Source organism: Pleurodeles waltl, chromosome 9 (genome assembly GCF_031143425.1).
Source record: "Pleurodeles waltl isolate 20211129_DDA chromosome 9, aPleWal1.hap1.20221129, whole genome shotgun sequence".
In the NCBI taxonomy this organism is placed as follows: domain Eukaryota; kingdom Metazoa; phylum Chordata; class Amphibia; order Caudata; family Salamandridae; genus Pleurodeles; species Pleurodeles waltl.
In genome coordinates, this window is record NC_090448.1 from 1,013,210,683 (window position 1) to 1,013,226,999 (window position 16,317).

General features: G+C 46.3%; 1 protein-coding gene across 2 annotated transcripts in view; it reads right to left on the bottom strand.

The window, feature by feature from the left end:
* Positions 1 to 16,317, bottom strand: part of TOGARAM1 (TOG array regulator of axonemal microtubules 1) — a 489,673-nt gene that overhangs the window by 162,135 nt on the left and 311,221 nt on the right. For both annotated transcript variants that reach the window (XM_069208622.1, XM_069208621.1), the window contains one exon: positions 3,400 to 3,635. In XM_069208622.1, the coding sequence (XP_069064723.1) occupies positions 3,400 to 3,635 (236 nt within the window). The remainder of the gene's footprint in view (positions 1 to 3,399; positions 3,636 to 16,317) is intronic.

The window sequence follows — 16,317 nt, forward strand, 5'->3', positions numbered from 1 at the left end:
CTTGGCCTCCACCTACAAGGTGTCCCAAGTAAACCACAGTACCCTGCCCTATCTGACATTTAGATGCCTTGATAGAGAGGCCTGCTGCTTGCAGGGCCCGCAAAACCTCCTTCGGGTGGACCAGGTGATCTTGCCAGTTGGAGCTAAAGACAGCAATATCATCAAGATAAGCTGCACTAAAGGACTCCAAGCCAGCAAGGACATGATTCACCAATCTTTGGAAGGTGGCAGGGGCATTCTTTAAGCCAAAGGATATCACAGTAAACTGGCAGTGCCCACCAGGTGTAGAGAATGCTGTTTTCTCTTTTGCTCCTGGTGACACTCTTATTTGCCAGTACCCTGCTGTCAAGTCAAAGGTACTCAGGTATTTGGCAGCACCCAATTTATCAACCAGCTCATCTGCCCTAGGAATGGGGTGAGCATCTGTCTTGGTGACAGAATTAAGCCCTCTGTAGTCCACACAGAACCTCATCTCTCTCTTGCCATCTTGTGTGTGAGGTTTGGGGACCAAGACCACTGGGCTAGCCCAGGGACTATCAGAGTGCTCAATCACTCCCAACTCCAGTATCTTGTGGACTTCCACATTGATGCTTTCCTTAACTTGGTCAGACTGTCTGAATATTTAGTTGTTGACAGGCATGCTGTCTCCTGTGTCCACATCATGGGTACACAGGTGTCTGACCAGGGATTAGGGAAAAGAGCTCATCAAACTGCTGGAGAACTTGCCTGCAGGAAGCTTGCTGTTGGCCAGAGAGGGTGTCTGAGTAGATCACTCAATCTACTGTGCCATCCTTAGGGTCAGTGGAGAGAAGATCAGGGAGAGGTTCACTCTCTGCTTCCTGGTCCTCATCTGTAACCATCAACATGTTTACATCTGCCCAGTCAGAGTTTTAGGTGGTTAACATGGATCACCCTCTTGGGGGTCCTGCTAGTGCCTAGGTCCACCAGGTAGGTGACCTCACTCTTTCTCTAGCACTGGGTAAGGGCCACTCCATTTGTCCTGACGTGCCCTGGGAGCCACAGGCTCCAGAACCCAGACTTTCTGCCCTGGATGAAACTCAACCATAGCAGCCTTTTGGTCATACCACATCTTCTGGAGTTGTTGGCTGGCCTCAAGGTTTTTACTTGCCTTTTCCATGTACTCTGCCATCCTGCAACGCCCAGTTCAAGAGACATAATGCTTTAGCGGCCTCAGCCAGAGAAGATGCTAAGTTCGCAAATTCATCTGAGGGCATGATGAATGGGCTATGGAAGTCTAGCTCAAGAAAGGTCTCCAGCTCACTTACATTCCAAAGCTCTAAAGGCACCCTTCACTGGGGGAAATGACAAGTAATTTGCTTTGTCCAGTGCCAGATATAGAAAGAAGCTTGTGCTTGTCAAAAATATCCTTACACTGTCAAGTGCCTCAATCCACTAAACCTTCAAGGTAGAATATAAACAATAATAGTGGAGCACTCAAAATTCTCTTTTAAATCATTAGTGTGGTACTCAATGGTACCATCGGGAGAAGTATATTAAGTCAATACATGAAGTAGGAGAGAAAGAAAACCAACCATAAAGAAATTAAATACAAAACCATATGGGTGTCCACATTCTCTTGATCACTACCATATGTAATACGAATACTTTATTTCTATATATTAAAAAAAGCAGTGTATAACTCATCAAATCCATAATTCATAGGATCACATAAAAAAACCCAACAAACTTATTGTCTTTTGAAAATAAACAAAAATTAATGTCCATTCATATGAAGGTCCATTTGTCAATGGAACTCAAATGTCCAGTCTTTATAGAACATTAACCAATAAAGATAAGATTCAGTTCATATAATGTTAATCCAGATGTTCAGTCTTTATAAGTCCTCAACCAATGGAGGTAAGCTTCAACCCATATGATCTGGCTAAAACATCCTTTTTGGACAGTGAGTTGAACTGCAACAGCACTCCCAGCCTCTTCCTGCTTACCCCTATAATCCAGAGCCTGTACTGGTGATAGGGAACCGAGACTGAAACAGCCAGGTTTAATTTATATAACCTCTAATAAGAAAAATAAGAACTAAAATGTCATTGTTGCATCTTATGTACACACCTAAAAATCTTGTGGTACTAGCTGCCATTTTAAGACACCGAGTTGTTTAATGAAAGAAACCGAAATATAAAAAAGTGTCTCTACGGGGACCAGCTGGCATGTTTCAAAGTCCAGAGGTAGAAGCACTGGATCCAAAGCTATGGTCATTCAAGGCCAGTTTGAGCCTAAACTAGAAAGAAGTCCCAAAGCCCAAGCTGGCAGTGGAGTCGAATCAGTTTCCCTGGCCTCTGAGGGGCAGAGCCACTGCAATCAACTGGTGAGGAAGGAGTGATTGGCAATTTTTAAGGTGCTGGGGCATTCTTCACAAAAATAGCATTAATTTCTATTAGTTATGCTGAGCTCAAGATGTGTGAAAGGTAGGTGGCATCACAGACACAGTTTTTCTTTTTTTTAAAGTAAGGGCTCTTTCAAAGTCAGACATTTAAGCTATGGTAGAGATCTCCACATCATTGCTCTTTTCCTTGAAATGGATAACATGTTTGGAGGAGGAAGATCCACTCCAGTCATGCAGTGGGACCTCTTGAGCTGGGTCTTCTTTTAATGCGCAAACAACATAACTTCTATCTAGACTGCCTGACTTTCCAGAATGCAAAGCACTGTCTGTGGAGCAGGAAACTATTTCAGCATCCTCTCTTAGGTATGTGGATGGTTGTGGTGTTTTTAGAGTGCATACACTGGAAAGAACTATAGTCCTCATTCTCACTGTTCAGTCACAATCACTGCATAGATCATCTTGTGTCGGTTCTTGCAGACCATGAATGCTGAAATGTTTTGGAGAAGAGGGCTACTGCTCAAAATAGGGGCAAACGTTGCAGAACAGTTGGATTTGAGTATTGTTATTATCCTTTCAAAACAGAGTTGAACAGTGTGAGAATCACCTGCCTATTGACATTTGCCTTTTTAGCTTGCTAAATAAATATATTTCACAGGACAATGTATTCAATGGTGTTGGTTTACAATATGTTACTAAAAGTACCTTAAATGCTTGAACAGCATTACTTATTAGCATTCATAGTTATGTAAAGCAAACAAAGAAAATGTGATAAAGGTTACTGCTGAAAACGTATTTCAAATCTGTTCTGCATTACTTTAGCACCTAAATTCAGCCCCTTGCCCACACCTCTTGAACCTAACGAAGTTATGAACTAGCAACTATGGGGATGTGAACCTAACAAACAAAAATAGCCTGTTCAGAACAGTTGTGCTCTCCAAGCAAATAACAGAAGTTATGTAAAATTATTTAGCTCAAAAAACTAAAGGCAGCACACATATTTGCATACATTTTTTTGAGGTATGGACATTAATTACCTGAGACCTCCGTTTAAAAGAGAAGTAAGTGCACGAGCTGGTGTAACATGAAGGACCATTGCATTTAGAGCTCGGTCAACATCTTCTCTAATGAATGCGTTGGATTCACTGGCTTTGTGCAAAAGCCCTTTCACAACACAATCAAGTTCTTGATCCATATTCTTTTTTAAGTGGGTAAACAAATCTCCTAAACAGACCACAGCAGCTCTGGATACTCCAGAACGCAAGTTCTTCACCTATAAATAAAAGCATATTTACAATTAAATCAAAGGCTTTTCAAACAATAGCACAAAATGTAATAGTTCACTACAATGACCAGCAAATGAGCTAAGAGAATATTGTTAGTCATGCTTAAAACTTGTATTAACATACCCACACTGTTTCAAGTAGAATGTATCTAAACAAATCAATACACAAGAGCTTTCATGATTATAAACCTTTTTTCTGTGTGCTAATCAATAGAACTTAGCATGCCTTTGAAGCAAACAGCTTCAAAGGTAAATGCCAAACTGTAAAAAATAAACATATCAACTATTGGTGGCTAAAAGGAAAGGAGCAGAATAGCTGTCATATATAAAAGAAAAAAAACGTAACATATTTCTGTTCCTCTGTGAGAGAAGGATAAGTTACTTACCTGTAAATCCTAGTTCTCTTCCAGGGGTATCCTCATCAAAGTCATAAACATTGAATATTCCCGCCTTTGTGCGGGGACCCCAGAGCATATATAAATACGCACATATAAAGTATGAAATATGCACGAAAAATATATATAGCATTTTTAGTAGACAAATTTTCATACTAAACTCATATATACATGTGTAAAACAGCAATGCAGGCTATAATCATAAACAGGCTAAAATGCTTTATTTCTATGGATTTTTTGTTGTTGATTTTTTTTAATTCTTTACAAAATTACAATAAGAGAAAAAATATATCAACCAAAGCCCCAAAACTGGGCCTAGGGAAATAAGCAGTAGTAATCAGAGAAAAAGAGAAAAAAACTACATTGAAAAACAATGGAGCATTCTTAGCCAATAGGCTGCATGCAGGTTAACACAGGAGAACCATAAAAACTTTGGCACCGTGCCTTTAAGACCCTGAGTACCTCCAGTATCCCACCATGCCTCAGGGGTGAAGGAGAGGTGACAGTTGGTTCACAGTTAGGTCAGTACTTTTTTTACGGTGACAATCTGTGTAGCCGATTCAAAAGATAGTCTGTCCTGCACTTCTAGGAGACCTGCATCCGGGGAGGAGGGTGGGTTGTTTATGACTTTGATGAGGATACCCCTGGAAGAGAACTAGGATTTACAGGTAAGTAACTTATCCTTCTCTTCCAGGGGATCCTCATCAATAGTCATAAACATTGAATAGATTAGCAAGCCCATCCCTTGACTCTGCGGACTGTCTAATAGAAGTTCAGGAATAGATATGCATCATGCAAACAAATTTCTCAGAGAGGCCTGCCCAACTTGGGCGTCTGCTCTTGCATCTGAGTCCAAACAGTAATGTCTAGTAAATGTATGTACAGACTTCCATGTAGCAGCCTTACAGATTTCAGAGATTGGAACATTATTAAGGAGGGCAGCAGTAGCCGCCTTTCCTTTAGTGGAATGCGCTTTAGGTATAGCAAGTAGTTGTTTGTTAGCCAACTGGTATGCATTAACAATACAAGAAACTATCCATCATGATATGGTTCGTTTAGATGCTGCCTCTCCTGTTCTCAAATGACCATAATTTATAAACAAGTGGTTGGAATGTCTAATCAGCTTAGTTTTATCCAAATAAAATTTTAGCACTCTTTTCAGATCTAGGGAGTGCAACGCTTTCTCCGCCGGCGTCTCCGGATTGGGGAAAAAAGTTGGTAGAGAAATAGTCTGATTGATGTGGAATTCTGACACCACCTTCGGTAGGAATGATGGGCGAGTTTGCAGAACTACTCTATTGTCGTGGAAGACTGTGTACGGTTCTTTGGAGGACAAAGCCTGAATTTCACTGACCCTCCTTGCGGAAGTAATGGCTACCAAAAAAGCCGTCTTCCACGTAAGGTGTTGTAAAGAGGCTTTGTGTATAGGTTCGAAAGGAGGGCCCATAAGTTTTGATAGTACTATGTTCAGCTCCCATGTAGGGGAGGGCTTCCGAATGGGCGGAAAAACTTTTTTCAAACCTTCTAAGAAATCCTTGACTACTGGTTTCGTAAAGAAGGATTCCTGAGAAGGTGACTTACGATAAGCTGTAATGGCAGATAAATGTACCTTAATAGATGATACCTGTAGACCGGATTTTGCTAAATGGAGTAAGTATGACCTCCTCCTGAGCCCGTATGGGATTCTGACCTTGCTGACAGCACCATATGTAGAACCTCTTCCACTTGAACACGTAAGAACGCCGTGTGGAAGGTCGTCTGGACTCCTTTAAGATGTTCATGCACTCCTGCGAGAGCCCTAAGTGCCCATACTGCAAGAATTCAGGAGCCATGCTGTCAAGCTCAGAGAGGGTAGGTTGGGGTGCAGTACCCTTCCCTCCATCCTGCTCAGAAGATCCGGTCTGCACGGCAGCCTCCTGTGAGGTTGTTCCGATAGGTTAAGGAGATCTGTGTACCAGAACTGACGGGGCCATTGCGGAGCTATGAGAATCATTCTGGTGCTGGATCTGTAAAGTTTGTTGATCACTGCTGGTATGAGGGGGATCGGTGGAAAAGCGTAGAGAAATATCCCTGACCAGTCGATCAACAGGGCATTCCCTCGAGATCCCGGACGGTAGAACCTGGACGTGAAGTCTGGGCATTTCCTGTTTACCTCGTCTGCGAAGAGATCCAATTGAGGCCGACCCCATTCAGCGAAGATATCTTCGACGACTTCGTCGTTCAGGACCCAATCGTGGGCGTCCTCTAGGTGTCTGCTCAGGAAATCTGCTTCCACGTTTTGTTGACCCGGTAGGTGAACCGCTGTAAGCGACATTCCTCTCGCTAGGAGCCAATGCCAGATTGTTTGGGACTCCAGAGATAGGGGTAGGGATCTCGTTCCCCCTTGTCTGTTCAAATAATACATTGTGGTTGTATTGTCCGTTTGTATTAGGAGAGATTTCCCCTGAATCAATGGAGCAAAAGACTTAAAAGCCAGATGGACCGCTCTGAGCTCCAGCAGATTGATGTGGTACTTCCTTTCGTTGTCGGACCACAGGCCCTGAGCTTCAAAAGGACCTAGATGAGCCCCCCATCCCTGAAGAGACGCATCCGTTACCAGAGTGTCGGATGGAATTACCTGGTGAAACGGAGCTCCTACTGACAGGTGAGGTCTGTGCATCCACCATTGTAATGACTGACGTGCTGCTATCGGCAGCTGCACTCTGTCCTCCCAGCGACCTGTCCTTTGGTTCCAGTTGTCTTCCAATGCCTCTTGGAGGGGCCTCATATGTAACCTGGCATTCGGGACTATGAAAATGCATGATGCCATGGAGCCCAGCAGAGAAGTCACCTGACGGGCCGTAGGTGTGTCGGAGTTTAACAGGTCTTGACACTTTTTCTTTATTGATAATAGTCGTTCCTCCGAAGGATACACTCTTTGGAACTCTGTGTCTAGTATTGCTCCCAGGTAGTGGAGGTTCTGCGTTGGAATCAAGGTGGACTTTAGGTCTTCAAGTCAACTACCAAGAGACTCGAAAACCTTGAGCACAATGTCCCGATGGGTTCTCGCCTGCTCCGGAGAGGAGGCTTTCAGTAGCCAGTTGTCTAGGTATGGATAAATGAAGATTTTTTGTTTTCGTAGATGTGCCGCTACCACTGCCACGCATTTCGAGAAAACGCGGGGGCAGATTTCAGGCCGAATGGTAGCACCTTGAACTGATAGCCTCACAGCACTATCTGGAAGCACAGGAATTTACGATGCTTGGGAAATATCGGGATGTGAAAGTATGCATCCTGCAGGTCGATGGAGCACATCCAGTCTCCCCGATGTAGGTGAGGGAAAATCTGGTGAAGAGCCAGCATCCTGAACTTTTGCTTTTTTATGTACTTGTTCAGTAGCCGTAAGTCCAGAATTGGTCTGAAAACGCCCTCTCGGCCTTTTTTCGCTACCAGAAAATAACGGGAGTAAACCCCCTTCCCTCTGTGCGCGAGTGGAACCTTTTCTATTGCCTTCTTTCGTAAAAGGGCGAGACCCTCTTTGTGCAATAGGCGGACATGAGACGGATTGCATTTGGCTGGTGGCAAGTGCGGTGGAGGTTGCCGGAAAAGAAGAGGGTAGCCATTCTCGACAATGCTGAGCACCCATTTGTCTTTTGTTATAGCACGCCACTCGTGAATAAAGTCTGTGATACGTCCCCCACTGGAGTGGTGCACAGTGTTAAGGGAAGCAAGTCCTCATTGTTTGGCCGGCGCTTTGGGTGTGGACTGTTGTGGTCTACTTGACCCTCGTGGCCTTGCGAGACTGAAAAAGCGGGCGTCCTTGCCTCTGCTGTGGCCTCTGGGACCAGTGAGGGGTTTGAACCCTCTGCTGGAAAGGGCCTGTCATAAGGCCTATACCTTTGCCTAAAGTCCTTCTTCCTCTCCAGGCCTACTGCCCTCATGGTGTCCACTTCTTGCGTGCCATTTCTTCGTCCGTTTGGGTACCAAACAACGAGTTCCCACTGAACTGAAGATTTAGGATCCGCTGTTGTGCTTCCTGTTTTAATCCAGTCAGTCTCAACCAGGAAGACCTTCTTGCACAAATTCCATGTGCGTATCCATGTGCAGCTAAGTCTGCCCCATCTGCCTCTGCGCTGAGGACCTGGTTGGAGACCAGACATCCCTCTTGAAGGATCTCTTGGAAGTCCTGCCTGTCCTCTCTAGGTAATTTTTCTGTGAACCTGTTCAGAGAGTCCCACAGTGAACGGTCATATCTGCCTAGGAGTGCAGACGCGCTGGAGACCTTCATCAAAGATGCCGCCGTGCCGCACATTTTCCTCCCCAGAGAGTCTAGATGTCTGCTCTCCTTGTCCGGTGGAACCGTGGAGGATGATGCCACTGAGTGAGTTTTTCGGGCTGCGGCCAATATGACTGAGTCCGGAGCGGATCCGTTCTGAGAAATAAAGGATCTTGTTCAGGCGCTTTACATTTTTTCCAAATCCTAGCAGGAGCCGATTTGAGGGTGGCTGGCGCTAAAAAGGTGTCCATGGTTGGTTGCAATAGACCAGGCACCAGCGGCAGTAGCTTTTTCGAAACCGCTCTATGCTGTAGAGTCTCAAAAATGACAGATGAGGAGGATGATGGTTCTGGAACCTCTATGTTTAGCTTCTGTGCTCCCCTGATAAGCACCTCATTAAAAGTAGTGATGTCGCCCACCGGTGAAACCCTAGCTGGTGGAGAATCTGTTAAGGTGGGGGAGTATCGTCTGACGGATGACCCGGACGATGACCAAGAGGGCGACCTTCTGTGTCTTGATCGTGACCTAGTTCGTCGCTGGGAACGTGACCTGCTGCGAGATGCTGTAGCAGAGCGCCCAGTCCTCGTGGTCGGCTGGCGAGAAGCAGAACGAGCCCGTCCTGCCCGCGCTGTCGGTGATGGTGTTCTCGGGAGAGAGGCAGTAGGAGAGTACATCCTTGAATACTGCGAATCCGGGGAGGCCGTTGGTCTATTGAGGCTCTCCAACCATCTTGGTGACAGATTGATGGGTGAGACATGCCCCGACGATGCCGCTCTCGACCGAGATGAACCACTTCTTATGGAGACCACTGGAGATGGAGTGGTCTTATCTGCTGGCGGAAGCCGTTGCTCTGCTCCCTGCAAGACAAGTAAAACCTGCGTCGACAGCCGTAATGACGTCGACGGGAGCGCCGCCGGCTGTTCCTGTCTCGACGTTGAGTGTCTCGACGTCGAACGGTGATCTCTGGACTGCGACCTGCTCACTGTCGTGTGCCTCGACGTCGAGCGGTGGGTAGCCGGTGGCGGATATCCTCGCTCTCGCCGTTGGGGCGATTTCGACGTCGTCTTTCTTGACGTCGAAGGGTGCGAGGCCTTCGGCGGCGAATGGGCACGCCGGTGTTGACTCGACGTTGAACGGTGGGTTTCGTTGACGGAGATCTACCCCTGCGGTGGCCATGTTCTCTCGACGCTGTATCCTTCGATGCCGGCCGGGTCGCCGTCGACGGTGATCTATGGCGGTGAGATGGTGGCAGCGACGCCGTCGACAGGGAACAAACAGGTATCTTCCTACCTGCTGACGTCGATCTAGCCTGTCTCTCCTGAGAGTGGCTTGTTGGCTGCCTGGGAAGTGAAGAGGATGATGTTTTCTGTCTCTCGTGAAGCCCATGAAGCCTGATCTTCTCCCTGTCCTTCAGAGTCCTCTTTGACATGTTCTTGCAGCATTTGCAAGTGTCAGGGCAGTGACTCTGAGGTAAGCACACAATGCAGAGAGTGTGTGGATCTGACTGGGCCTTCTTCTTCCCACAGGAAGGGCATTTCACAAAAAGTGAAGGCATTTTTCAGTCAGGAAAAAACTTCCAGACTCTGAGAATGATGTTAGATGTCGAGTAAAGTAGTAAAAAACGCTTTTGTAAAGTATTTTTCTAAGAAAAACTCAGAAAAACTGAGAGCTCAATGCTCCAGGATCCTCTCAGAAGAAGCCATAAAAAAGAACTGACCTAACTGTGAACCAACTGTCACCTCTCCTTCACCCCTGAGGCATGGTGGGATACTGGAGGTGCTCAGGGTCTTAAAGGCACGGTGCCAAAGTTTTTATGGTTCTCCTGTGTTAACCTGCATGCAGCCTATTGGCTAAGAATGCTCCATTGTTTTTCAATGTAGTTTTTTTCTCTTTTTCTCTGATGATTACTACTGCTTATTTCCCTAGGCCCAGTGTTGGGGCTTTGGTTGATATATGTTTTCTCTTGTTGTAATTTTGTAAAGAATTTAAAAAAAAAAAACTCCATAGAAATAAAGCATTTTAGCCTGTTTATGATTATAGCCTGCATTGCTGTTTTACACATGTATATATGAGTTTAGTATGAAAATGTGTCTACTAAAAATGCTATATATATTTTTCGTGCATATTTCATACTTTATATGTGTGTATTTATATATGCTCCGGGGTCCCCGCACAAAGGCGGGAATATTCAATGTTTATGACTATTGATGAGGATCCCCTGGAAGAGAACCGGAGTTACAGGTAAGAAACTATTCCTTCTCTCGTAGGGGATTTACATTTATAGTCATAAGAGTAGAATAGAATAGCAAGCCCATCCCATAGGCAGCAAGGGAGCAGACAGAACAATAATGAAATGAGCTATCAAGCAAAGAGGTTCCTGAAAGAAGCCTGTCCTACTTGAGTCAAGACAGTAATGTTTAGTGAACATGTGGACAGACCTCCAGGTCGCAGCTCTGCAGATATCTGCAAAGGGAATATTCCTCAACAAGGCAGTCGTGGCAGACTTGCCTCTGGTTCAGTGTGCTCTTGGTCTGCCAGCTAGGGTTTTGTTAGCTAGTTGATAGCAAAATAGAATACAGGAGGCAATCCACCTACAGATTGATTGTTTAGAGGTGGCCTGACCGGTGCAAACCGGTCCATAATTAATGAATTTTTTAGATTTTTGAATAGATTTAGATTTATCTAAGTAGAATTCTAAAGCCCTCTTTACATCGAGAGAGTGGAGAGCCCTCTCAGATGGAGTAGATGGGTTTTGAAAAAAGTTGGCAAGGAAATCGACTGGTTGACATGAAATTATAAGATAACCTTAGGCAGGAATGTAGGATGTGTTTGCATCACTACTTTGGAGGAGTGGAATACTGTGTAAGGTTAGTGAGCACACTGAGCCTGAATCTCACTAACCCTGCGTGTTGATGCAATTGCCGCAAAGAAAGCAGTTTTCCAAGTGAGGTGTTGGAGAGATGCATTGTGTATGGGCTCAAATGGATGTTGCATGAGGCACGAAAGGGCCACATTAAGCTCCGATGGTGGAAAAGGGCACCTAACTGGAGGAAAAACCTTCTTTAAACTTCTAGGAAATCTTTTATGAGGGGCATCATAAAGAAAGAGGTGTGCGAAGGACCTTTTCTGTATGGAGTCAGAGCTGCCAGATGGACTTTAATAGAAGAGAATTGCAGATCAGATTTAGCTGGGTGTAACCTATATGGTAGAATGACATCCTTCAGGCAAGATGTAGGGTTTATCTTCTTGGAGGAGCACCAGATGCAGAATCTCTTCCATTTGAAGGTATATGCAGCTCAGGTGGATGGCTGTTTTGCCTCTTTTAGAATCTCCATACAATCCTGTGGAAGATGTAAGTACCCATACTGTACTAGCTCAGGAGTCATGCTGCCAAACTCAAAGAGGAGAGATTGGGGTGTTTTATTCTGTCCTCCAAATTTCGTCAGGTCTGGCTTGCATGTGAGCCTGAGATGTGGTCGGAGTGACCGGTGAAGGAGGTCCGAGAAGCCACCATTGCCTCGGCCAATCTAGTGCAATGAGGATCATTCTGGCTGACATCGATGAGAGCTCGATTAGCTGGGATCAGGGGAATTGGTGGAAAGGTGTACACAAATGTATTGTACCAGTCTATCCACAGAGCATTCCCCAACGATTCTGGATGGTAAAACCTGGGGGTGAAGCCGCATCATTTTCAGTTGTCCCCTGTGGTGAAGAGGTCGATAGAAGGTGTTCCCCGCAAACAGAAGATATCTGGAACAACGTCTTTGTTCAGTACCCACTCGTGGTTTTCATCTAGAACCCTGCAGAGGGCATCCGCTTGGACATTCTGAACACCTGGAAGGTGATTTGCTACTAACTTCAAATGTCTGGCAAGGAGCCAGTGCCATATCGTCTGGGCCTATTGAGAAGACTCTGGATTTGGTTCCCCCCTGCTTGTTCAGGTAGTACATGGTGGTTGTATTGTCCGTCTGGACAAGCAGGGTGTCGGTGTTGAACGATGAGAGAAAAACCTTGAGAGCCAGGTGCACCGTACGGAGCTCAAAAATATTGATGTGGTAGGACATCTTCCTCGGAGACCAGAGGCCTTGTATTTGTAGGTGATGCATATGAGATCCCGAACCGGGAGGCATCCTTCACGATGGTCTGCCATGGAGCCTGTGGACGAAATGGCATCCATTGTACAAGACTGGTTGGAGAGCCACCAACTGAGGGATCTGATTGCATGGGTGGATAGAATGACTCGGTCTGCCCAGTTTCCTGACAGTTGATTCCATTGATACTCCAGGCAGTCCCGGAGAGGCTGCATGTGGAGGCGAGCGTTGAGGGTCGGAAAGATGCAGGAGGCAATGGAGCCTAGAAGTGAGAACACTGTGCGCACTGTTAGGCGAAGCATAGTTTTGAGCGCACAACCCTTCTGGAGAATAGATAAGCGTTGTTCCTCCAAAGGACACTCTTTTCCCTGCAGTGTGTCTATGGTAGCTCCTAAGTAGTGCAGCTTCTGGAATGGTGTTGTGGACTTGAGAAAGTTGGCATGACGCCCTAGGTGATAAAGGAGATTGCATATCCATTCGAAGTGCAGCTGGGCTTCTGGAAAGGTGGATGCATTGATTAGACCATCATCCAGATATGGGTAGACAAAGATTCTGTACCTCCGAAGATGTGCTGCCACCACAGCCATGCACTTGGAGAAAGTTCTGGATGCTGACTTGGGATCAAATGGTAGGACAGTCTACTGGTAGTGTTGTTGTCCCACAAAGCAGAGCAAAGCCATTCCCCTTGGTGAATCTGGGGTTATATTTGGTGTAAGACCAGCATCCTGAACTTTTCCTTTTGGATCCATTTGTTGGTAACCTTTACGTCTAGAATGGGTCTGAACTCTTTTTTTTTTTAATCCTTTTTAGGGATGAGGAAGTATCTTGAGCAAATGTATTTTTCCCCGCTTGTTGAGTGGAACAGGTTCTACTGCTTTCTTTTCCAGCAAGATGGAGAATTCTGCCTTTAAAAGGTCAAGATGAGAAGTGGTTGACCATGGCAGAATACTCAGTGGTGGGGTGGAAAATCTGAGACAATACCCATTCTGCACAATGTTTACGACCCAAGTGTCTGCTGTAATTCGTTGCCACTCTGGCTGGTAATTGGTGACGCTTCCCCCCACCGGAGTGGTTAACGGACGTGGGGGAAGAAAGTTTTCATGGTTTTGAGGCTGGTTGTTATCGAGTACCCTGATTGGGATGGTGTGCCGCCCGTCCTCTTTGCTGTTTCCACTGAGGCTGGTAGGATCTTTGGAAATGCTGCTGAGATCTACCAGGCAGCCACTGAGGGGTTTGAACCCTCTGTGAAGGATAGCCATGCTGAAAAGCACAGAAGGATCGTCGTTGCCCCATTAGAGTTTTCAAGGCCTACTGTTTTCAATGTGTCTACTTCAGCCTTAACCCTTGCCATTTCATCGTCGGCATGAGAGCTGGGCAGCGTGGATCGTGATAATGGCAAGTTCTGAATGCGTTGTTAATCATCCGGTTTCAGGGACATTAGACGCAGCCTGGCATGCCTCCTTAAGGCAGTATGCATGTGCTGAGAGCAAGGATGAGTCCGCTGCTGCACGAATTATCGGTTTAGACACCATGGCACCTTCCTGGAGAATCTCCAAAAAAATCCTCTTTCTAATCCCTTGGAAGATGGTCTACAAAGTGGAGTAGGGAGTCACACAGGGCCCTATCATACCTGCCCAAGAGGGCCGTTGCGCTTGCTGCCTTCATGGATGTTGCTGCTGAACTACAGACTTTGCAGCCTGTCAAATCCACCTTTCGACTTTCTTTGTCAGGAGGAAAGGTAGCAGATGGAGATGTGTAGTGAGTTTTGCGGCAGCCAGGATCACAACCAAATCAGGTAGAGGTTTAGCAGAAACAAAGGTTCTTGTTCTGGAGGACAAAAACTTTTTTAGTAGTCTGGAAGGTACAGACTTAGTCATGGCCGGCCTAAGGAAGATTTCCATGGTGGGTTCCAGAAGACCCAGCTCTAGAGGTAGTAAAGATCTGGAGGTTCTATGGTGCTGGAGTGTTTTGAATATGACTGCAGTGGTTGGAGTTGGAACAGCCACAGGAATGTTTAGTTTTGCTGCACCTCCAACTAGAGCTTCCTGAAAGGTGTTGATATCTTCCGCCGGAGAGGTACGTGGTCGAGGTGAGTCCGATAGTGTGGGTGAATAGCCTCTGGTGGACGATGAGGAATCTCTGTGGTAGCGTTGGTAGGAACGCCATCTTGATCTTTGTCGCGATCTGTGATAGGAGTGTCTTGACCTTGTTATATGGCCAGATACATGATGGTCATGAGGTGAATGGTGGCGCGATCTTCAGCGCGGTCTGAGAACAGTGCCAGGTACTTGCGGCACCGGAAGAGGTAGCAGTACTGGTGCTGGAAGAACCAGAGAAGCCGGCAGCACCGGAGAAAGACCCTGAGGTGGAGGCGTCTCAGCCGGCAGATGATGGTTGGTAGTGGTGGGAGGTTGAGAAAGCGACGAAGGAAGGAGCTACATCTCTGGAACACTGACTGATGAGGAATAGATCCTTCTCCGTATTGCAGATTTATGCCTCCTCAACGTCGAGGGACTCTTCGACGTCGATCTCTCTCTCTCTCTCTCGGACGTCTACATAGCAACTTTGAGCGAGACCTCGATGTCAAACTGTGACGTCGGTGCTTCCTTCCCCTCAACGGCGAGTCTAACGATCCCGATATACTCCTCTACGTTGTGTGGCGTCTTAACCTTGAGTGGTGACGTTTGTGTGACGTTGAGCCATTCTTCGATGGTGAACATGTCGGTGCTGTACCTCTTCTCGACATCCATCACCTTAACATCGACCGGGATCAAAAGTGTTTTCTTCCTGAAAAACGCCTCTCAGACCTTACACATTCACTGGAGGCTGAGGGAAGAGCTCTGGTGGAAGACTGACCTTCCTCTTGCTCAGAGGTCCCACTGGCTTCGTCTCTCTGTTCTCCCTTAAAGACATATCTTCTCCCTGTCACGCTAGGCACGCTTGGAAAATGACTTGCACATGTTATAGGAGGCAGGAATGTTTGAAGACTGCAGGCAGATGATACAGACATCATGAGAGTGTTTTGGCCATTTTCGGGGCATTTGTCAAACAGAGAAGGCATTTTTTCCTGGGAAAAAAGCCTTAATTTCTGTCAGAAAGAGACAAATCAAGACGCAAAAGTCAAAAGACATTGAGTGAAATAGTTGTCATGGAGATTTTCACTTAATTTTTGAAGTAAAAACCTAAAAGGTTTGAGCTCAATGCTCCACTGTCCTGTCAGCAGGAGCCGGAAAGAAGAACTGACGTAACTGTCTCTCTCTAGGCATGATGGGATACTGGAGGACTAGCTGTTTTTAAAGACACAGGCCCTTATTATGGTCCTGGCGGTCTTCTGACCACCAGGGTAAATGCGGCGGTCCCACCGGCAACAGGCTGCTGGTGAAGACCTCCACATCTCCACTGATACTGCCACGGTATTAGGAGCTGCCTGTCGGCCACTGTTTCCAAGGCGGTAGCACCACCACAAAAACCATGGCGGAAAGGCTACCGGTGACAGGGAATATCTTCCCTGTCATCGGTACGTAATTCCCATACCCCCCCCCCCATACACCGCACCCCCTCCACCCACCCCCTTCCATACACAGTGCTCCATCCCCCCAACCCCCTCAATACACAGCACCCTCTCCCCACATACATGCAGACACCCACACCCACCACCCACACTCATTCACCTACACTTAAATACACGCATTCACTTCAGCATTCATACATGCATTCACTTACATGGATACATACATGCATTCATAACACTCACACTCGCATATACACACGCATACACACCTACATCCATACAGGCACTTACTTCAACATTCAGACACACATACACACATTCATGCACACATGCAGGCACCACACACTAACACAACACCCCCCCCCCACCCTCCCACCTCCCTCCCCTGTCGGACAATCACCTTACCTGGTCCGGGGAG